Genomic DNA, 22609 nt, shown 5'->3' with positions numbered 1-22609 from the left:
GAGGGCAGAATGGATAAAAAGCATGGACAGATTCATGAAGAGTGGGCATGAGGGAAGGCAAATGGACAGATGGATGGCACAATGGCTAGGGGCGTATGTGCAGACAAAGATGGATAATTAAGTGGTTTGAGCTCTAGATAGACAGGCTGTAAGGGGTGTAAAAAAATCTTCAGCATTCGTCCCTGCTTCAGGGCAGACTCTGACATGTAGAGACCCAACCTGCAACTTGATTTCATTCTCTATCTTTCCCTGCACAAGATGTGCGATGCAGCAGCTGACAAAATAGACAACTTTATCTGAGCCAGTTTTACAGATTCCCTGTGATGTCTGTAGGTGGAAGGTGTGTCTTTCAATGTGCATTTCATCACATTTCAGAAGAGACATCTAAAGTCAGGCAGTAGAATCACATCCTTGAAAGAATCTGTTTTTTTCTATGACTATACAGACAGGTGAGAAGGTGCATAAGCAGAGGAGAACCATTACTATGGCTTAGATTCACTGAGAGCAATTCCAGACTATTTCTCCACTGCAAAATTCTGGATTTTTTATTAGAAAGTTAGAAGCACTTCACTGGCATTTACTTGGGCTCTTTTAACTATCTCAATTTATTTTTTCCAAATTGCTTTCTTTTACTATTCAATGGGTATAATTTGTGTCTCATTCAGTTAATTATGGGTTGCACTGGCATTTTTTTTTGCATTCTTCCAATAGGTCCTAACTCTGTAACTGTGCAACTCTTCATTTTCATTTTTCTTTGTTTTGAACTCTTCTTTTTTTTTTTGGGGGGGGGGGGGTGGTGAAAGGAGGGAGGAGTACATTCTGCTTTTAAGAACTTACCACCATAAAAATTATTTCTTCTTCTGGCACTTTTCATGCCAGGAAAGAAAAGCCCTCAACGACCACCTTTTGGCAGAGTCAGCCTTCTACACCCAAAACCCAGTTTTCCCATGTTGTTTCTTTCCTCTTTGGCAGCGGTCTCGCTGAGCGCAACCGCCGCAGGGCTGCGGCGACGCTGGAGCACGCGCCGTCTTCCCGAGCCCCGTTCCGCCGCGAACAGGGCTCTGAGCTAACCGGAAGCGCCGGCAAGCGCTTAAACGAGCCTCGCCATCGCGGCCGTGCTGCGCGCGGGCGCGGGGCCGCAGCACCTCGACGTGGCCCGGGGAGCGCTCGGGAGGCCCGCGCCCCGCGGAGCGCTGCCAGCCCTGGCGGGCTCTGCGGCCGCCGCTGCCTGCGTGTCCGGCCGCGCGAAGCGGCCGGGAAGAGGGCCGAGCTGCGACGCTTCGTGCACTGGGAACAGGCGGCGAAGCGCTGGCCCTTTAAGTCCCCCCACTTGTGGCTGGGGAGGGATGGTGGGGGAAACTTCCATTCAGCGCATGCGCAATCGCTTCTACCTGGAACATGCGCACTAGCTCCCGCTATGAGGGTGGTGGTGGGTGAGTGACGGGTGGGGGGAAGTGGTTCGGCGGCTGAGGGGGTGGGAGGTCCCGCGGGTGCTCGGCGCTGTGCGCGGGGGGAGTGGGTCTCGGCACTGCCTCCGAGGGGCTGGTGCTCGGTGCTGCGCGGGGGGAGGCGTGAGGGTGCTTTGCAGGGTGCTGTGGTGTGTGGTATTGGACCTTGGAGTGCGGGGGGAGGGACTGTGCGTGGTAGGGGGCTTTGAGTATCGGCAGGATGATGGGTCTGGGGTGCAGAGCGGCCTGTGTTAGGGGCAGTGGGGACTGTGCACGGGAAATCGTTCGAAGGAGGGAGGGGGGCAGCTCCACACCGGGGGCTGTGCACCGAGAATGGGGGCTGTGTGCAGGGTGCAGTGTGTACGGGGGCTGCTTCCAGCGATGGGACACCCTGGAGAGCTGTGGGGCTGTGCCTAGGGTGTTGCCCGTGGGGGCTGGCCTGCAGGGACTGTGCACTCTTGTTCCAAGTGTGTGTGTGTGTTTGTGTGTGAGGGGGGCTGCTCTGCCCAGGCAATGGAGCTTTGGGAATGGGGGGCCTTGGGCCTGGATTCTGGATGCTGCACAAGGCAGCTGGGAATCAGGGTCCTCTCGGGCTAAAAAGGAGGATACCATGCATGGAGTCTAGATATTGGGAATGGGGCCTTTGGGGCTGGGCTGCAGGGTGCTGAGCAGTGGAGCTGAGTGCTGGGAACAAGGGTCCTCTCACCCTGGGGTACTGCACCCAGGGAAACTGGCACTTGGTAATGGGGGCTTCCAGGTGCAATGTGCTGGCTTGGGAGTGCAGGCTTTGGCACTCCACTTACAGAGCTGCAAATTTCAAATGTCCTGTCTTTTCCCTAGGTGGAGGAACTGGGTTTGTGGGCAGAGCCCTGACCCAGTTACTGCGTAGCCGTGGGCACGAGGTGACCCATGTCTCTCGACAAGGGGGCAAGGATCGGATCAGCTGGGTATGCAATGGGAGTGATCACAGAGGGGGCAACATGTCGGCGCTGAGGAACAAGCTAGCTTACCCTGGCCATATGCAAATATAGGGTGTCTGCATTTGGGAACCTGTCATCCCTGAATGTAGCATTGGACTCCTGAGCACTCCATGGGTCAGAGCTATGGGAATGGGTAATGCTGCAGATCCATCCATGCTTGTGCTGCAGGCCATGTCCCACAAGGGTCAGAAGGGACCTGGCTGGGCTTCTTTAGGAGCCCGCACTGCTTGCTTGTTGAGAACGCTTGAGGAGAGGGGAGACTCGGGGGGGTAATGTGTCTGTTACCCCTGTCTAGGAACAGTTGTCCTGCTCTGGACTGCCCCCGTGTGATGCCGTGGTGAACTTGGCTGGTGAGAATATCCTCAACCCTTTCCGCAGGTAACATGCTCTCCTGTAGTGCTATGAGGTCACAGCAAAGGCAAGACAGCAGACAGGGCATCCAGAATGGAGTTTGGTTCCTTGTCAGCATCTGGGTCCTCGAATCCAAAAAATTTCTATGGGACAGATAGGTCTCAGCAACTTTTGGGAGATAGGTCCCCTTCTGGATTGACAGTTGGAGGCAACGTAAAGTAGCTTCTGGTATCCTAAATGGCGTGGGATGCCTCCATTTAAGTAACAATGCAAAATCAGAACCAAAACTGGTCATGGAAGCCTTTCTTGTACTGCTGAGGATGTTTCTGGAGATGCCTCCTCTGGATACCTGAGCAGAATTCATATCACATGTGTTTCATATCCAGCTTCTCTGGTATGTTTGCACTAAGGGAATCCAAAATCCACAGCCGTTTGCAGGAAGTAGGGAGCCACGTTGTCCCAAAGTGCTTGTGTGCTTGTATAGTGGGGTCCTGCATCCTCACCTTGTTCTGGGGTGGGAGGGAATTCATGTGACCTCCCCTGTGTTTGGGAGGTGTCTGTTGAGGCCATTTGCCCTTGGAGCTGTTATTTTCGGGGATGTCCTGGTAGGGAGTGTGATGAGGGGCTCTCCCTTCCCCAGGTGGGATGATGCCTTCTGCAGGGAAATCATCAGCAGCCGGGTTGAGACCACCAAGACCTTGGCCAAAGCCATTGCTGATGCTGACCAGCCACCTCGTACTTGGATCCTCATCACCGGCGTAGGTATTAGTTGGACTAAGCCAAGGCGTGTCTTGGGCCAACGTGGGAAGACTTCTGAAGGAAACGCGTCTTGCCTTGAAACGCTGTGCATAGTTTTATTGCCATCTTTTGATTTTGACGTCTCTTCTCTGTTTCCCTATGAAAGCCTCTAGGCATCCTGTAGGGCTCAGTTGCAGCCGCCCATGTATCTCTAACTTTGCATTCCTGCTTGCCATAGTCTTTGAAGCAGCTAAGCATCTGAGTTTAGAGCAAGCTTCTTTTCATACGATCAGCTCTGTGCCTTGCTTGCAGATGCATTTGGTTGTTGGGGCTGTCAGCTCAACCTGAATACTAGCAGATCGTACTGAGATTGCAAAGCATATCTGTAATTAAAAAAACCTGTCAGCATCTGTGTCAAAGACACTCTGCTCTGTTCCTGGGAGGATACCCCTGCCCTGATAGAGTGATGGAGCTCTGGGCTCCTCTTGCAGTCAGGGAAGAGGGACCTGGTATCATGATCCAACCCTGACCCTTTTCTCTTGTTACCTCCTCAGGTTATTACCGTCCCAGCCCCACAGCTGAGTACACCGAGGACAGCCCTGGGGGGGATTTTGACTTCTTTTCACGCCTGGTGAGCTCCTGGGAGGCTGCAGCTCTCATCCCTGGGAGCCCAGCTCGTGGTGTTGTGGTGAGATCTGGTGAGAAGGGGCATCATCCCTATTCAGGGTGGCTTAGATTTGGTCTTGGGCAAGAGAAGGAAGGGGTAGGAGAAGGGCATCAGGCCATGTGCCCTTTGTTGCTGGGGTGTCTCCCAGTCCAACCCCTGAGGATTGTCTCATGGTTCTAGGTCTAGGGGTGAGGGGTGCTCTTATCCTTTGAGTAAGGAGGTCCCTATCTCACTCTGCTCTCCCCACAGGGGTAGTGCTGGGCCGTGATGGTGGTGCCATCTCTCGCATGCTCTGGCCTTTCCGGCTGGGGCTGGGAGGCCCCTTGGGCTCTGGACTCCAGCCGTTCCCATGGATTCACATTCGAGACCTGTCTGGAATTGTGTGTCATGTCCTGGAGAGTGAGTGCCTGCAAGGGATCTTCAATGGTGTCTCCCCATCCTCCCCTGCCACCTCCAACGGCACCTTTGCCCAGGAGCTCGGTGCAGCCCTGGGGCGCCCAGCCCTGCTGTCAGTACCCGCTTGGGCTGTGCGAGCGGTGTTTGGGGCTGAGCGGGCCATCATGCTGTTGGAGGGCCAGAGAGTGGTACCAAAACGTACCCTGGAGAGCGGCTACCGTTTCATCTTCTCTGATCTCTCTGCAGCTCTGAAGGATATTGTGGCTTGAGGACACCTGGGGTGGGTTGGGAACCTGTTTGTGAGGTTCCCAGCCTGCATGCCTTTCCCTGAGTGAAAGTAGTCCTGCCCCTTCTTGGCTGTCATATCTCCTCTGTATGAGGATGGGATTCTTCATGGGTTTTTTTTCCCCCCTTCCTCTGTCTCCTGCTGTGCATCCCCAATTTAGGAGTTGCTCTTTCTACTGCCAATTCCAGGCCCCATATCACCAGCTTTTGGGGAAAGGCATAAGCCCCTCTAAGAGCTGTAAATGCTAAATTTGACATCTTCCTTTTTTTGACAGCATGTGAGCTGCTAGCAAAGCATCTGGGGATGCAACACCTCCTCTGCTGAGGAAGAGGAGTTGCAACAGGGGAAGTATATCCAGGGTTTGTAACTCTTGTCCATCTTGTTGGAAGCCCCTCTTGTTCCACTCCCCCACCTCGCTTCTCCCCATTTCTTACCCTGTATGTTCACAAGAGATCCAGTTATGCTGCCCTGTTTACCTGTCTCAGTCTTTTAGGGAGTGGGGTTGTGGCTGTGGTGGGGAGAATCCATCCTGAGAGGGTGTGGTGTTCTGCTCACAGATCATTTTGAATGTTCCGTAGCTTAAGGGACTGTTAAGAGCAAGTACTCCAAGTGTAGCATGACCACAAGTAATAAATATTTATTACTCACTCTTAGATTGCAATCTTGGCCTAATTTGCTATAGCCAGGCATTAAATGTCATTCTATGCACCCTTTGGGTTTGCAGCTAGGTTGCTGTCTTACAAATTCCGATCCCTCAATGTCCTACCAGTCACAGAGGAATCAAGGTGCAAGCATGCTCTTCTCACCAGGTGGGAGGTCCTGTGGTCAGGCCAGCTGCCCAGAGTAGGCTCGACACTGTGCAAGATGGTGTTAGTCCTTCATAGTTTCTCCCTTGTTCTACCTCAGTAGCAGCAGTTTAAACCAATCGCAAGCCAAATTGGCTTTTAACTCAATCAAGTTCTGATATTCCCAAAGAATCCTCTGATTCTTTGTTTTCACTTGTTATCACTGTGTTCCCACATAGTACTACTAGAGTTGAGTTTCTTCAGTGTCATCTCACTCCTTATCACTATATTCCCACACAACTCTGCAGTGTGGTACCTCAGGCTGTGCACACCCCAGGTGACTACCAACTAGTGAGATGCACCAGCACACCCTGCTGTAGTAAACGCTGTGCTATCCATGGCCCACCCTTGCCTGCAGGCCTGTGACATTCTCCACCCCTATGAAGGAGTAGTACATGGGATACATAGATATATTTTAGAAACAGTTGCTATTAAAATCTGTGAGTGTGAGCCATTTCTGTGCCCAACAAGTGCCCCCCTATGCTCACAACCCAAAAAGGGGCTGTAACTCATATGAGTGGTAAATGTGGAAGCCCTGTTGTGCAGTTCCCAGGAGTTCACTCAACTTGGTCAGGCTGTTAACTCTGACTCTAGTCCTTGGGCTATTTAGGGCTTTTTCTTTTCTTTTTTTCCCCTGGGGATTTGGTGTCTTCTACTTCCCTTTATAAAGGAAATCTGACTGTAGCTTAACGTTAGCTCATACTCATCCGCAAGAGGAAGAGTCACAGAGCTGATGTATCCATTGCTGTGAGCAGGGCAGGGCTCCTTGAGGGGTGGGAAAGAGGATCTTTGAGTTCGCACTCTTACTCTGAGGGGAGGTGTTTTGGTCCCCAGAAAAGCCAAGGAATGGAAACCTGAACTCAAGAGGTGCCTCTGAGGGGGCAGAAAGCATCTGCAAGAGCTGCAGCAAGTCCTGAAGTTATGCAGGTGAAAGTATAATTGTCTTGCACTTAGTCTGACCTGCAGTTAGCAACAGTCACTGCAAGATTGTCTGCAACTGCACTGCAGAAGCTCGGCCCGTTCTGGGCTTTAGATGGTCCTGGGGTTAAGACAAAATGAGGGAAATGGGAGTGGAGAGGTACAAGGGTTGCTGGAGGAATCCTGCTGGGTGGGAGTAGAGGCAGAAGGAGCTGAATCACATCCATGGTATTACTCAAGCTTCCCCTGCCCCTTTCTCCCCTCAGCTAGCTGAGCTCCTTCAACTAGGGAGGAGGACAAGAAGATAAAAGCAGCAGGTGAGAAGGATCAGAATGAACTATTGTTCCATGTTCTGAGTTTCCCTTCTGCTACTGTACACCCTAAAACCCAGCAATACAGCCCCTGTGTTCCTGTGGTATCTGATACCCAACAACACAGTCTTTCTGTTTCTGCATCCTCTGATATTCAGTGGTCAGACCTTCTCTGCCAGTACCACCTCAGAGGCTCAACCATGCAGCCTCTTTACTCCTAATGCCTATGGAGATACTGTTCATACCCACTTTCACATCCAGCATTACATAGTTTCTCAGATGCAACAAGTCTGGTATCTGGTAGTACACTGCCTCCACCCTGCAACTTCAGACGCCTGCCATTACAGCAACTTTGATCCTAACCCTTCTAAGATCCAATAATGCAGTTTTGATCCTACCACCTCTGGTATCTACTGGTATACCTCATTGGCTTTCACCTCCTGTGAGACCCAGTGATAGAGCCCTTCTAAACCTAACACGGAATCACAGAATCACAGACTGATTAAGGTTGGAAGGGACCTCTGGAGATCATCTAGTCCAACCCTCCTGCTCAAGCAGGGTCACCTAGAGCATGTTACACAGGATTGCATTCAGGTGGGTTTTGACCAGGAGGCTCTGCAACAGGCAACCTGTCCCAGTGCTCTGTTACCCTCACAGGAAAGAAGTTTTTTCCTCATATTTAGATGGAACTGCGTGTAGTTCAGTTTCTGCCCATTGCGTCTTGTCCTGTTGCTGGGCACCACGGAGAAGACATTTGCCAGGGGAGAGTCTTCCTTTCTGCAGACTTTCTCTCTTGTCCCCAGGGTCTGGAATTCCTGAGGGCTGGCCTTAACAGTAAAGATGGAAACAAAGGTGGCATTCAGCAACTCTGCCTTCTCTGTATCCTTTGTCACCAGGGCACCCGCCCCATTCAGCAGCGGGCCCACATTTTCCCTAGTCTTCCTTTTGCTACTGATGTGTTTGAAGCAGCCCTTCTTGTTGTCCTTGACATCCCTTGCCAGATTTAATTCCAAGTGGGCCTTAGCCTTTCTTGTCGCATCCCTGCACGCTCTGACAACATCCCTGTATTCCTCCCAAGTGGCCTGTCCCCTTTTCCACATTCGGTAGACTTCCTTCTTCTGTTGGAGTTAGGCCAGGAGCTCCTTGCTCATCCATGCAGGTCCCCTGCCCACTTTGCTGGACTTCTTCCTCAGAGGGATGCACTGCTCTTGAGCCTGGAGGAAGTGATGCTTGAATATTAACCAGCTCTCCTGGACTCTCCTCCCTTCTAGGGCCCTACTCCATGAGATTCCCCTGAGCAGGTCCCTGAAGAGGCCAAAGTTAGCTCTCCTGAAGTCCAGCATTGCAATCCTACTCATTGCCCTGCTCCCTCCTCGCAGGATCCAGAACTCCACCATCTCATGGTCACTGCAGCCAAGGCTGTCCCCAACCTTCACATCTCCAACTAGACCTTCTTTGTTAGTACAAGGTCTAGCATTGCACCTCTCCTCGTTGGCGTCTCCACCACCTGGGTCAAGAAATTATCATCAATAGTCTGCAGAAAAGTTGCCATTGCAGATACCAGAACAGGAATAAGAATAAAAAAACAACCAAACAAACAACTAAATAAATAATAACTAAATGATACCATATGATAATTAATTGTAAATAGAGAAGTGAAGAAGAAAGAAAGGCACTGCAGGATATCCAGGAATAATAGCTAGATAGACAAGACAGATAAGCCAGGACCACATTTTGAAATACAGACTTACAGGACTTCATTTGATTTCCAGTAACTCTGTGCATTTTCTGCATTAAACATACCAGTATGACATAGTCTTTCTGTCATATCCAGCAGATTGACTGGAATGCCATGACTACACTCACATAGAAATTTAACAAAAATAATTCAGTTGAAGTAGCTAGTATTATACGCCTCTACATGAATCCTAGAGTCATACAATCTTTGAGAAGTTAAGGTTGGAAGTCATCTCTGTAGGTCCTCTAGCCCACCTCTCTGCTTTAAGCAGGTCTATGCAGCATTATGCCTCAAATTTTTGGCTTTATTTCAGACTTAGAACAATACATGTGAGATCTCAATAGGATTTGCTGAACTATAATTATACAATGAGTTAGAATTTGCATGCTTGCCAGAAATAAAGGTTATAGATTTTTATTCCTGAGGAAATTCAAATATAACTGTATTCATTCCTTTAGATTCTATGCCACTGGCATTGAAATTTCTTTCTTTAAGTGTTAACATGATATTGGCAATCCTCTGTTGCCAATTACCATAATGCAATTGCAAAAAATGATATCTACAAAAGTATTAATCTCATCTATGTATGGACAGCACAATGCAAATATCTAGAGCTGAGTTAGTCCTCAAGAATCCTTTCAGAGTTGTGCTATGCATAGACATTTCTAGGGCACATTTTAATTGGCCTATTTTAGATATCTATCTATTGCATGAGAAAATTGCGTTAGTATGGTATATACTAGCTGAGATGAATATTCAATCATATTTATCCATATACACAGTATATTCATAATTGTATAATTCTCAGAATGAATCCTGCACTTGTATTTGATCAGTTGAATCCTTCCTTCGATGTCCGTGTCATGATTACATGAGATTTCAGTGAACTGATGGCAAATTTTCGTTCTACTAACCAAAATCAAACTCTCAGCTTTAACTCTTTTAAGACGTACAGATGAAGAATTTAGCTCACTAAACTGAAATTAGACATCTTCATACAGACATATGTACATGACCTAAATATAAATGGATGGTACTGAGATGCTGAAGGATAGGTTTTTAGCACCCTTTGAGACTATTGACTATCTGAAGCAGATACATTGGCCTGGTAAATGCAACATAGGAACTACATGGGACCATATCTTTCTGTAGCAGCAGATGGAGACCCGATGAGGTACATATAACGCATGTTAAATTCCATATTAGAGTACTGAATTATACCAAATGAAGAGTAAAGATCTATTCAATAGAGTGGGTGAACTGAATACTGTCCTAGAGTTGACTGACTGTATTACTAGATCTGTATTGACTGCAATGGGAGCATAGAAACCTATACACAGATAGGCTCTAAATTAGATGCTTGAAATTGAAGTTGATTATCACCTGAGTAGTTTAAGCTAAACAGTGTATGACTTTGAAATCTCTTATGTTGTGCAGCTTTGATTGATAGAATCATTTTGATATTTCTGAATAAAGAGTTCAGGCAGATACTCTATTGTGGAAGGAAACTAAATATATGGCAAGACAGATCACCTTTAGCTTTATTCATCTACTAGATAATTGTTCAAATCTAAGGCAGTTGACTAGGATTTCTTTATAGAGAATGTGGAGAAATCGTCTGAGGAGAGGAAAGGAGAGGAGAGGAGATATCCATAAAACATGATCAAGATAGGTGATTTTTAAGAAATATTTCCATTTCACTTTTTTTTTTCTAATTTCTTTCACTTTAAAATAAATAATGGGACATGCTGTAACTCAAGGCCTTTTTACTTACGTTTGAGGACTCATGCTAATCTGTTGCTAACATCCTTGGAAGCAATGCCCTGGCTTCCCTCCTCAAACCTGAAATCCTTAATGTGGATGTTATTAGCATATAATTTAAAGCAGGGTCTTTTTAAAATGAATTTAAGAATATGAAGAAAACATAAGAATGGACATCCTGATCTTGCTCCAAAACTTATCTGACCTGGTGTCCTGTCTTTGCGAATAGCATACCTGCACAGGAAAAGGGATAAAACCAAAGTAAGTAGGTAGTGATGCTTTACCAGAGTATTCTCCCATCTCCAGCAGTATACAGCTTAGGTATTTCCTAAACTGGAAAAAAAAAAGAAAAAACAAAAGTGGGTGGAGAGGAACCTCATGAATTTCAACAGTGGGACCTGCAAAGTCCTGTACCCGGGCAAGAGTAACCTCATGCACCAGTACAGGCTGGAGGCTGACAAACTGGAAAGGAGCTTTTCAGAGAAGGGGCTAGGGGTTCTGTTGGCCACCAAATTGGATGTGAGTCAGCAATGTGCCCTTGTGGCAAAAGAGGCCAACGTATCCTGGGTTGCATTAGGAAGAGCGTCACTGGCAGGTTGAGGGAGGTAATTTTTGCTCTCTCCTCCATGCTGATGAGATCCCATCCGGAGTTCTGTATCCAGTTCTGGAGTCTATAGTAGAAAGAATCATAGATATACTGGAGCAAGTCCTGCAGAGTGCAACAAAGATGTTGAAGGGACTGGAGCCTCTCTCATACGAGGAAAGGCTGAGAGAGCTGGCGTTGTTTATCGTGGAGAAGAGAAGGCTTGGGGGATCTTAACAGTGTGTCTAAATACCTGATGGGAGGGTGTAAAGAAGAAGGAGCCAGATTTTTCTTAGTGGTAAACAAACATGAGGCAATGGGCACAAATAGAGAAATACAAGAAAATCTGTTTAAATATAAGAATAAACTACTTCTACAGTGAGCGTGGTCAAACACTGGAACAGGTTGTCCAGAGAGGCTGTAGAGTCTCCATCTTTGCAGATATTCAAAACCCAACTGGACACAGTCCTGAGAAACCTGCTTTAGCTGACCCTGCCTGAGCGGAAAGGTTGGACTAGGTGATCTCCTTAGATCCTTCTAAGGGGGATCCTTCTCCCCCTGCCAACAGGGGGAGCCTGAAGTTCTGAACAATGAACTTTTACATTTCCAAAACTAGTTGAAATGAATCCCACCCATAAGAGAGCTGGTAATGTCCAGAGAGTATGCTTAAACCTAGAATGCGGCTTATCTCAGAGGCAGCTCTGCTTTTTCTTCTTGGCCAAAAAACAGACACATAGAAGGGTCTGCCTTTTCAATTGCATTCAATTCAATTACACTGAAGTTACTTTAACAAATGCCTTTTCTTCTCTGTGAGGTAAGTCTTCAGCAACTGACATTAGACATTTTTGAAAGGAAGGTGATTTTAATTTATGATGCTTAGGAGGAATAGCGACTGATGTTTCATGGAAGGGAATTCGTGTTCTAATGCCACAGGCTTTTGAAGTTGTGGCAGCAGCGTATCTGCATTTAAAATGCAAATTAAAATCTGCAACATAAGCTGTCTGTAGGAGTCATCAGCCCAACGCTGCCCCTAATGCAAGAAAGCAAAGAAAATGCCTCTAGTGAAATTTGCATAGTCTTCTTTGATGGTACTGGATGACAAAGCTGCTAAAGGTAAGATACTTCAAAATGATTATTGTGATTAGAAACATAGGAATAATACATAAAATAAATCCAAGAAAAAAGCTTATCTCCAAACCTATATCTCCTCAAATCCACAAAACAAAGAATACAAAAAGTGAGAGGTGTTCTGCATTAGCTGCGCTAATGAAATATTAGGTAATGAAATATTGCCTCTAATGAAATATTAGGTAATGAAATACTAGTCTGTCAGTTTAACAATGACTGCTATGGATTTTACTAACTTTAATTAACAGCTAATGCCCAATGTAATAGGATAAAAAATTTTTAAGGGATCAAAGAAAAGCACTGTGAATGTGTGCCATTACACATTACAGAGAATTTTTTCATATTCTTCTCTCTTCTGTTATGAGAGAAAAATAGGCTATACTAAGGTGTCCATGAAAATTTGGACCTTCAAGTAACTTACTCTTCTTTCATTTCTATGTCAATAGAAGAAATCAAATCCACAAAGATTCTCCTTCGAATACATCAGATTTTTAAATGTCTAAAGACATTAGAATTTTTCTTACTGCACTTGTAATCTAAGTCATCTGTGGCTGGAACCTCCACAGCTTTCACTTCCGTGTTCATGACAGAAAACCCACTGACAAAAGAGAGACTTAAGTGAGTTAGGTTACACAAGGCAGAGAAGCTGGATTAAGTCAGTAGAAAGACTAACTGGCTCATGAAAGCTACATCGGCATTGCTCTTTTTGATGATGTGTCCTCTATGTGCTGTGGTCTGTTAACCACATCCATATGTCCCAAGTGGAGAAGATACTTCCCCTCACCCGCAATATCAGGACACTTTTTTTTTTTGTAGAAAAAAATGCCTAGAGATTTTCTGGTGTAATAAAGTGGCTGGTTGCCCCTTGGGTAAGAGAGGATGAGCCAGAGAACTCAGAATTAATAACCATTTTCTCTTCCGGGGCAGACTAATGTCTTTTATCTTTCTGAGCATCAGTTTCCCATTCTGTGCAGTGAGAGAATACAAAGTTGCCGTAGCTGGCACAGTGCAGCAGGAATATCCCATCTGCAGCACACACAAAGAAGTACTAATCAGGTACTGAGCTGAAGTGACCAATGAAGCAGATACTGCGGAGTTACAGTTTCTTCGTTTTCTCAGTTTTCTCCATGCATAGCTTTCCTGTTAATTATTCCTTCTTCCTTTGTCAGACTATAGACAGAATTTTTTTTTGTTTGGTTGGAGTTTTTTTGTCTTTGGTTTGTGGGTATTTCAGCTGTCAAATGGGTTTTCCTCCAGTGACAGGAGCTGATATATGTCCTCCTCTCCTAGTTTCTAGTGGCTCCATCTGGCTGTGCTTTCCCTGGAGTTAGGCTCTTTGAAGCTCTTTGAAGTATTTCTGTCCCACTGTTTATTGGGACAGGCTGTTGATGTGAGCCAAAGCCTCCCACAGCCTCAGCTTCCCTGACTGTTGCTTAAGGGTTATGTTCCTCTAAGCTAACTTCAGGTGTCTTGGAGGAAGGCTGTTAGCCTGCCATCCAGTCAGTAGAGAGAAGTAGGTCATGGCTGAGCACAAGCAGATGTTTCTAAGAGGAGTGATGTCACTGCTCCTTGAGGTAGCTGGCTGCCTCACTGCAGTGCAGAAGCAGCCTGTGGAACCAGCTGTGGCTACAGGCCTGACATTCTGGGGGAACAAAAGTTCTCAGAAATTAATCCTATCTTGCTACGGGAGCCAACCGTTAAATGCCACTTCCTAATAATTGCATGCTTTGGTCATTACCCTAAGTTATGAAACTAAGAGAGCAGTAACGCTGCACATTTTCAGCGTGTAAGTCATTATCTTTTTATTTTGTTTAGCTGAGCCAGCTCTAGAGTTGCACTCCTCTTTCCAATCAATCTCCAGGGATTCCCAAGAAACTCTTAGCTGCAGTAATGTGACACATCATTAGAGGGGTATCCAGGATTCTTTCAGTTTCCGGAGTTAGCTGCACTGACCTCGAGAGATCATCATTTGTCAGATATAAGAATTTATTAGAGCTAACTGGTTCTACACATATGACGGACACTGCACAACACTAAACAGTTAAAACCAGATAGTCTTTAAGTACGACAAAGCTAAAAAGTAATATAGTAAAGAACTAAAAACAGAATACACATATCAGAGCTCTATGGTTAAGCCACGGAAGCACAGTACAATGACTGTTCTCGGATGCATGGTATAATGACCACTCTCACCCTTTCCTTGTCCTTATGGGCTACCCCTCTGGTACAGTTTTCCTTGGATTGCTCTCACCACACTCGAGCTGCACCAAGAGGATTCAGGTTCTCCCCGGCAGTTGGCATCAGGAGAGTCCCTGCTGATGGGTGGGTTGTTGGGTCTGCAGGCCAGCTGACAGGGAGTCCAAGTCCACACAGAGGTATGCGGCTTGCTTTCTTTTATCCTTCCCGGGCTTAGTTCATTACTCAGTTGATCAATGCCAGACCACAGTTAGACAATAGAACAGATCACCTCAGTCAATAACAGTTTGGATACCAACAGGGTGGTCAACAAAATGCTCAGCACTATGGTCAACAGATAGCAGTATGCATATTCAGCCATATGCACATTCAACAGCTATCAGTACGCATATTCAACAGCTATCAGTATGAAATTCCAAGGTACCTAGTTGCTTACAGTGTGAGTCTGCGGTGTCGTTTCTCCTTTGTTGACTAGGTTTGCTCTGCACTCATGGGGTCACTGGAGGGCTGTGGCAACCTCACAGTGTGGTGGCTCTGGCTGTGGTGCACCAGGGGTTCCTAAACTCTTGGGGAGCACCCCAGAGCAAACCCCTCTTCTATGGGCTGCACCATCCTGAGTCCCATGCTTGCCTGTGTGGCACCTATCAAGTAACTAGCTGAAGTGCCCTGATCTCGGTGGTGTGACTACTCCTCTGAAAGTCTATCCATTTGATTCCTTCCAGATGAAGCCAACAGAGGGATCAGAACTGAGAAATCACACTCTGCTGACAGAATTTGTCCTCTCTGGATTGTCTAGCCACCCAGAACTGCAGGACTTGCTGTTCTTCACATTTTGCTTTATTTACACTATCACCATCACCGGAAACCTTCTCATCTTCATTGTCACAGTGCAACCCACCCTTTGTATGCCCATGTACGTCTTCTTCCTCCGGGTCCTGTCCTTCCTGGATATTTCCACAGCGTCGGTTGTTGTTCCCAAGATCCTGATAAGCTTTCAGTCAAAGGAGAGGAGCATTTCCTACATGGGTTGTGCCACACAGCTCTACTTTGTGATTTTCTTAGCAGCCACTGAATGCTATCTTTTGGCAGCCATGGCCTATGACCGTTATGTGGCCATATGCAACCCACTTAGATATGCAGTTGTTATGAACAGAAGAGTTTGTCTTTCTCTAGTCCTGCTGTCGTGCTTGAGTGGTAATGTGGTGTCTGTGGTGCAGACAGCTTGGGTGTTCTCACTACCATTTTGTGGGCCCAACAAGATTCACTATTTCTTCTGTGATATTCCCCCACTCATTATGCTTTCCTGTATTGATACCTCTTCATATGAAATGCAGATAGTTACAGCAACAATCCTTGTCATCCTCACACCATTTTGTTTTATCCTCTTATCCTATATCTGTATCATCTCCAGCATTCTGAAGATTTCCTCTGCAAAAGGCAGACAAAAGGCCTTCTCCACTTGTTCTTCTCACCTTATTGTTGTAACATTGTACTATGGGAGTGGGACTTTGATTTACTTACGGCCCAGATCCGGTTTTTCACAGGACACTAAGAAAATTCTGGCTGTCATATACACAGCCATAATTCCCATGTTAAATCCTATGATTTACAGTTTGAGAAATAAAGAAGTGAAAGGTGTCCTGATCAAAAGTATAGCTGAACTGAAGAAGATATAAACATATTCTGGTTGAAAGGAATCTTTCTTTTCCTCTGTATATCTGGATGTTCTTATATTTCTTTTATGTTTGGCTGTTTTTAAAAACATGGATGATTTGAAACACTTGCAAAAGCAGTGTATCTCAAAGTTTACTTGGAGAGTTTATTTCCTCTGTCCAGTCTGAGTGTATATGAATTTTTTTTAATTCAGTGTTCATGATACAGTGTCTTCCATCAGACTTGGACATTTTCATTTTTTGCTGTTATGTGATTTTCTTTCCTTCCTGCACAAATGAAAGAAATATTCATTAATTCATAGAGATAGATCCCAACACACAGCTTTTAAAGGATGAGAATCTCATTTTTTCCTTGGAGGATAGGAAATAGAGGAAGAACACCTAGGTTTCAATCTTTGTTTCCAGAACAAATAAATCATTCATATAGTATAGTCACTGTATCAGAGACTGCAATATGTCTTGCACATGAGTACCTTGTCACCTGGGCCATAGAGTCATGTGTATTCTGCCTGTCTCAGCTGCTATTTCATTATGAATAACAGTTTCAAGAGAAGTGCCTGAGAGCCTCCTGCAAGCATCCTCAGATAAGTGAGTACATAATCTTGGCATATTCACATGGGAGGAGGGAGGAAAAGAGCTCAAGCTTTCTCAGAGGAAACTGATCTGCAGTCTCCTACATGAGCAATGGATGTTCTGGGTCAATAAGTGAAAGTTCAGCATCATGAGATATATGTCACTTCAACTGGCAATTCAGAGCACCTGGGCTATATTCCTGAAGGAAAATACAGTACAGCACACAGGCAGCTTCCTTCTCCTTGAGTAGGCTCCAGAAACCCAGACTTTGTCATTTAGGCTTCCAAGAATGAGTGGTGAGCATGAGCAGAATTTGTCATTTAGTGAATTTGGATTTGCCTAAAAAGAATAATGATCATAATGAGCAAAAAAAATCCTCTCTTGGGGTTCATATCCATCGAGTTTAGCCCTCTTCCTTTTAAGGACACATAGCAGAAAACAAGCAAAGGTGAGATGCCTTCTTTAGCAGTTCAGATCTTCTTAAGCACCCAGTCCTTGCTGAGGATTTTAAAAATGCGCAATGCTCATGGGCCTGGATGGGGGATGTTGAGGTGTCAGAGCTCCTAAATATCTGTAGAGGATATGTAGGCATTGTCAGTCCTTGTTGGCACTGACCACAAACTCCACCAAATGGAAGAGAACCTGAAAAGTTCCTCCCAGATGGACCACAGTTTTGAACTGTTATATCTTGTCAGCTTACTCTACTAATATCTGGTCAGCCTTAATTGTTGGATCTTGTTATGATCTTTCTCTTGAAAAAGTGTACTTAGGAATATTTAGCCAGGTGCACAGAGTATGCAAGCAGGATGTGTACAAATCTAAAACAAGTATTTATTGCTTTACACACATAAAAGATAGCTGGCATGTAACAAGCAGTAAGGCTAAGCATTAGTGTGCTCTACTGCTGGTAAGACACTCAAAGAGACTTCGCTGACCAAGCAGCCATCTGCCTGGAGTGGCAATATTATCCTCTGTGGTGGCTCCCTGGAAATGATTCTCAGTTTGCAGAGTTGCTGTTCACTAACAGTTGTCAGCATCGTTGACTAACGGCTCAATCTTATGACCTGATGATTCCTGACTAGCCCCCAACTGACCTGACCAGCCTTCCTGTTTCTTTTCCTTTAGTGTCTTACACCTTTACATGCTGGTGATTTCATTCACGAATCTGTAAGCTAGCAAAGATCCTGCCTCAAAAATCCCACCTTTGCCTGTAATTTTATCTTTCTTCTCTCTCTACAGGCTTTCTCACAGGTGTTTTTCATCAGTTTGAATCAATGTTACAGAGCTGGTGCATATCTGAAGTGGACCTTGGATGCTTAGAGCGTAGGCACTTGATCCCCTGGGGGTGGGGGGAACCTTATAGTAGGATCTAGAGACAGAGGGTTGTAAAAACCAAGTGGTCAGGTTCATCCAACTGGCATTTTAACAGCAGCCTCTTCAAGCATGCAGCAGCCTTCTGAGAGTTTGGGTACAAATGTGGTGGGATGGAGAGGCAGCGCATATCAGACACTTTTGCCATGATCGCAAGCTTACAGCAACTCACAGAACGATGCTGTGACAGGTAAAACGATCTTGAGATTGAGTTATCTGCCTTCTCACCCCGCTGAGTCATCCCTTTGTAACGAGTGATGAGACAAATGGGGCAAACTTTATGTCATTTAAGATCCCTGTGTCCTACATGCCTTTATCCAGTTACATTCCTGATCTCTTCATGAAGTAGGTTGTGACATGCTCTTCTACAGCTTGAAAAATAAGAGAGGTGCCGAGAAACACCTTATCTGCTTTCTCATTGAGAGTATTACTCTTACGGATCCAGAGCAGACTTAAGAAAGATAAAGAGTATTTTTTATGGACCTCTTCTCTGTGGATACCACACATTCTGTTAAAAAGTAAGTTACATGGGATAGAATCCCAATGGTCAACACAAGTAGCTGTGATTATCTGGACCATGTTGGCTGAGTTCTTGGAAGTTCTTCATCCCCCTAACAAGTAGGTGAGCATGATTGCACATATCACAACATCCTTGGCTTCATTCTGGTCCTGAATGAGGCTAAGAGTTCAGGGAATAAAATGCTTTCCCCCTCATACAGGAGAGCTCTACTACAGTGTTGCAGAGTGTTTTGTTATGATTATCCAGATCTTAGAAAAGGAATACATCAGAGTAGCCCCTTCTCTGGACAGTTATTCTCTGTCACCCTTCTTGGGTCTCTTCCATGAGGAGCTGATGGAGTTGGAGTTCAGAGAGATGATTTTTTAGATAATCCTGTTGATACACTCACAACATGCTCCCAACATGACTCTGTACCTGATGTGGTGTGTGTGTAGGCCTTCCAAATCACCTGCTCCCTCTCAGGTTAGCTGGGTCAAATACACTAGCCATGTGAGATCAGGGACTGGTTGCAGGTAAGCTCCTTCCTATTCACTCACTACTCAGTACAGTGGGGCAGGGGTCTGCTGTCTCTCTTGATCTCTCCCTGTCTTTGATCCTGCTTCCAGCTGCAAAAGTGCCTGAGCCATCAAGGGGGTGGGTAGAACTCCAGTGCTTCCTTTCATGCCACAGAATCATTGAAGCTAGAAGGAACATCTGGAGGTCTCTAGTTCAAACACCTCACTGAAAGCAAAGTCAGCTTGCAGGTTGCTCAAGTCCTTGTCTGGTTTTGAATATCTCCATGGATGGAGATTCCACAACCTCTATGGGCAATCTGTTTCAACCTGACTATGCTCACAGTTAAAATATATACACATATGTGTGTGTGTGGCATACGTTTAAGTAGAATATCCTGCATTTCACTTGGTGCCCATTGTCTCTCACTCTACCACTGGGCTCTACTAAGAAGAGTCTGGTTCCACCTTCTTTCACAGAATCACAGAATCACAGAATGGTTTAGGCTGGAAGGGACCTCTGGAGATCATCTAGTCCTACCCCCCTGCTCAGGCAGGGTCCTCTAGAGCATATTGCACAGGATCGCATCCAGGCAGGTTTTGAATATCTCCAGGGAAGGAGAGTCCACTACCTCTCTGGGCAACCTGTTCCAATGCTCTGTCACCCTCACAGTGAAGAAGTTTTTTCTCAGGTTTAGGTGGAACTTCCTGTGGATCAGTTTCTGCCCATTGCCTCTTGTCCTGTCACTGGGCACCACGGAGAAGAGACTGGCCTCGTCCTCTCGACAACCCCCCCTTCGGATACATTGATGAGATCACCTCTCAGCCTTCTCTTCTCCAGGCTCAACAGGCCCAGCTCCCTCAGCCTTTCTTCATAGGAGAGATGCTCCAGTCCCCTCATCATCTTTGTAGCCCTTTCTCCATTCTTTATTCCCTTTCTCTTCAGGATAATGCACTGGTCATAATCCAGCTAGTTCTGACCATTGATGAGCTGTCAATGGGAAAGCTCATCTTCATCTGCAGCCAGGTTCACACATGGCACCTGTGCGTGTGTGCACATTTGTGTATGTGCATGTACATGCAGCTGAGTGTATGTGTATTACGGGAACTCTTTGCTGAGACCCTGGTTGTAAACCTCTTGTGTACTTGGGAATGTGACAGAAGTACCCTCAGTGTGCTGGAAGTTGGTCCTGGAGTGTGCTCGGTGGAACAATGTTGTCTTTGCCCTTCTCACCTGGTGCAGGAGCCCACCTGCCATTATCCACCATTTGCTCCAGGAGGAGGAGTGCACCTGGATTTCTGTGATTCTTCTCCTGTCCTAACTGATACCTGTGGAAAAGTCCCTCTCCTGCTCTCCTCATTTCTCAAACTGCGCTCCTTCAAGGCTTTCTACCCCTCTGCAACACTCCTAATTTTAGAAATATGCAGGGGAGATATCTACATCTTAGCTAGTTGCCCTGACTTTCTCCTAGTTAACGAAGAGAAATAGGCACTTCTTGAGCAGAAACCATCTGTCATGCTTAAAATGCCTAATTTAGGATGAAGGCCTAGAAGCCTACTATATCCTCTTCTCTCTGTTGGTGATCAAGTCTAGGGGAATTCGAGGAGGTCATCATTTGCATCCCACCCTACCTGTATTCTATTTCAAAGCCCCTTGAGCAGTCAATACAAACTATGTCCATAGAATACAATAGAAACACATAAACAAGCTGTGAGTTCTACAGAAAACATAATAGTTACAACCACAATTAGACATCAAAAGCGGACAACAGGATAGTGATGACCTTATTTATAGTAGCACTTGGGAAACCAGTTAAGGAAGAGGGAGATGTGAGTTCTCAATGTCCTCAGGCTGAGGGGATTGAATCCTGTAGTGGACTTAATGTTAGGGGGCATAGCATAAAGGTGGGTGACAGGGACATGGTATTCTCCAGGCATACTGCTGGAACTGAGCTACAGTGCAGGAAAGACAGAAAAGTTGACTTCAATGTATACTTTTACTTTTCTTAAAAGAGAAGCTTAAGGGATAACTCCTTTTTCTCTGCCAGTAAGTAATTACAGTTGTTTTGTTTTGTTTTGATTCGTTTTGCTTTTTCTTCAGCACTTGGCACTAAATAAAGCCAGTCAAGGATACCTTACTGTAGGTAGCTTTATTTTCTAAGAAATAGTCCTTATCATTGGTTATGGACTGTTCGGGAAGGGAAACAGCAGGGCTCAAACCCCCATAGGAGATGGAAAGATGTGTTAGCCATTCTCCTGATAGGAGAATTTCATATTCTCAATATTCAATTTGAGAATATTCATATTCTCAAAATATTCAATATTTTTCATATTTAACTGAACAAAAGTAGGACTTTCCACTTAAGAATGAAGCAGACAGCAGACACTTTGTACATTCATGGAGGTAGTGGGGAATTCATCTCACCTGATTTTAGTGTTGTTTCCCACATATAGGCATCAAGTGCAATATTAGATACCCTAGTATACCCTGCCTGACCTCCAGCAGTCAATCAAAAAAGTGTTAGGTCTCCCTTGTGTCCAGTGGCATATCTGCCAGCTTCATGCAATGCATCAGACAGCCTGTGGCAAATAGCTCTAGTCAACTGTGTTTGGGCAACTGAATGCCTCCCCACCCCACCTGAACCTAACTAGAGTCTTAGGGTGAGACAGCTGCATAGATCTCTGTCACCTCCAGAAGGTGACTAGCTAGTAGGATTCATGGTGCATACCATTTAAGTGCCTTCAGATGTAGGTTTCTACATGACAGCTAGATGTGTAAGATTCAATTATATCTAGTGAAGATCTTGAAAACTGACTTATTGCTGACCACAAGGTGAACCAAATAGTCTTCTAGATTTCATTATGTTAATCAGTTAGATCTCCACTGACTACAGTGGGAACATAGACACCTAGCTCATTTTTAGATACCTATATTACAAGCATCTGAATTTGAATGACAGGAAATCTAAATCCTTAAATATAAGAGAGGAAAATTTTACCTATCCATCCCTTGTAGGCACCTGCAGCGTAGACACTGAAATCTGACGTGGTGAACCTTGATCCCCTTTACAGTCAATGGGAGGGTAGTGGTGGTGATAGGGGTGTTACAAGATCTTTCCAGAGGGCATTCTGTTCCCTCCAACTGGTATACTTCTCTTTTTTGATTGCACAGGCCTCTGGAGGACCCTGTTCATTCTTGCTCTCTCTAGATAGGCCACTCATGGCAAGCCTGCCTCTACTGGCAAGTGTGATGAAGCCACTCTGTAGCTTTGACATGCCTGTAAAGAAGATCCAGCCCTACAGGTGCACAAAGAAAGTGGAAAGATGATCCTAATGACTCAAGATACATATGATATGCCATATTCTGTTATGGCTGTCCCTCCTGTGCATGCTTAAAATCCATCCTTGACCGACATGGGCAGGCTGCATGAGCAGGCAGGGCAGAAGGTGTCTGCTTCCTACTGCTAGACTGGAGTTTGTCCTTCCCTTCACTTCTTGACCATCCACAGTTCTCTCATGTTAGTCCTCTTATTGAGTTCATTCTTGGCTGAGTCACCTGCCCTCCAGGCAAGGAAATGGAAACCAAAGGCCTGCCTCATACAGGAGCTGTAGTCCTTCAGGTGCAAATAATTTAA

At 45.6% G+C, this 22609-nt stretch overlaps 2 protein-coding genes across 3 annotated transcripts; both read left to right on the top strand.

Moving 5' to 3' along the window:
- The first annotated feature begins 1055 nt into the window (after nt 1–1055).
- On the top strand, nt 1056–9929 carry SDR39U1 (short chain dehydrogenase/reductase family 39U member 1). Of its 2 annotated transcripts, XM_068919237.1 has the most exons (7): nt 1056–1433; nt 2289–2395; nt 2724–2806; nt 3420–3541; nt 4072–4215; nt 4434–4583; nt 8212–9929. In XM_068919237.1, the coding sequence occupies exons 1-7, from the start codon at nt 1418–1420 to the stop codon at nt 8235–8237; spliced, it is 648 nt and encodes a 215-aa protein (XP_068775338.1). In that variant the 5' UTR covers nt 1056–1417; the 3' UTR covers nt 8238–9929. The 2 variants fall into 2 exon arrangements, with proteins under 2 accessions (XP_068775338.1, XP_068775337.1); XM_068919236.1 differs by lacking the exon at nt 8212–9929 and having other exon boundaries at nt 4434–5519.
- A 5139-nt stretch (nt 9930–15068) lies between these two features.
- Nucleotides 15069–16283, top strand: LOC104144755 (olfactory receptor 10A7-like). Its single transcript, XM_009675932.2, has one exon. It carries the CDS (start codon nt 15069–15071, stop codon nt 16020–16022), a length of 954 nt encoding a protein of 317 aa, XP_009674227.1. The 3' UTR covers nt 16023–16283.
- The last annotated feature ends 6326 nt before the right edge of the window (nt 16284–22609 follow it).

Source organism: Struthio camelus, chromosome 25 (assembly GCF_040807025.1).
Source record: "Struthio camelus isolate bStrCam1 chromosome 25, bStrCam1.hap1, whole genome shotgun sequence".
Classification (NCBI taxonomy): domain Eukaryota; kingdom Metazoa; phylum Chordata; class Aves; order Struthioniformes; family Struthionidae; genus Struthio; species Struthio camelus.
This window is presented reverse-complemented; position numbering and strand designations above follow the sequence as displayed.

Excerpts from the sequence above, each read along its gene's own strand:
- SDR39U1 (XM_068919236.1), top strand. Across the intron at positions 2,807-3,419 it reads ATCCTCAACCCTTTCCGCAG|GTGGGATGATGCCTTCTGCA; the intron begins GTAACATGCTCT and ends TCCCTTCCCCAG. Across the intron at positions 4,216-4,433 it reads TGGTGTTGTGGTGAGATCTG|GGGTAGTGCTGGGCCGTGAT; the intron begins GTGAGAAGGGGC and ends CTCTCCCCACAG.
- LOC104144755 (XM_009675932.2), top strand. The coding sequence starts at position 15,069 with ATGAAGCCAACAGAGGGATCAGAACTGAGAAATCACACTCTGCTGACA.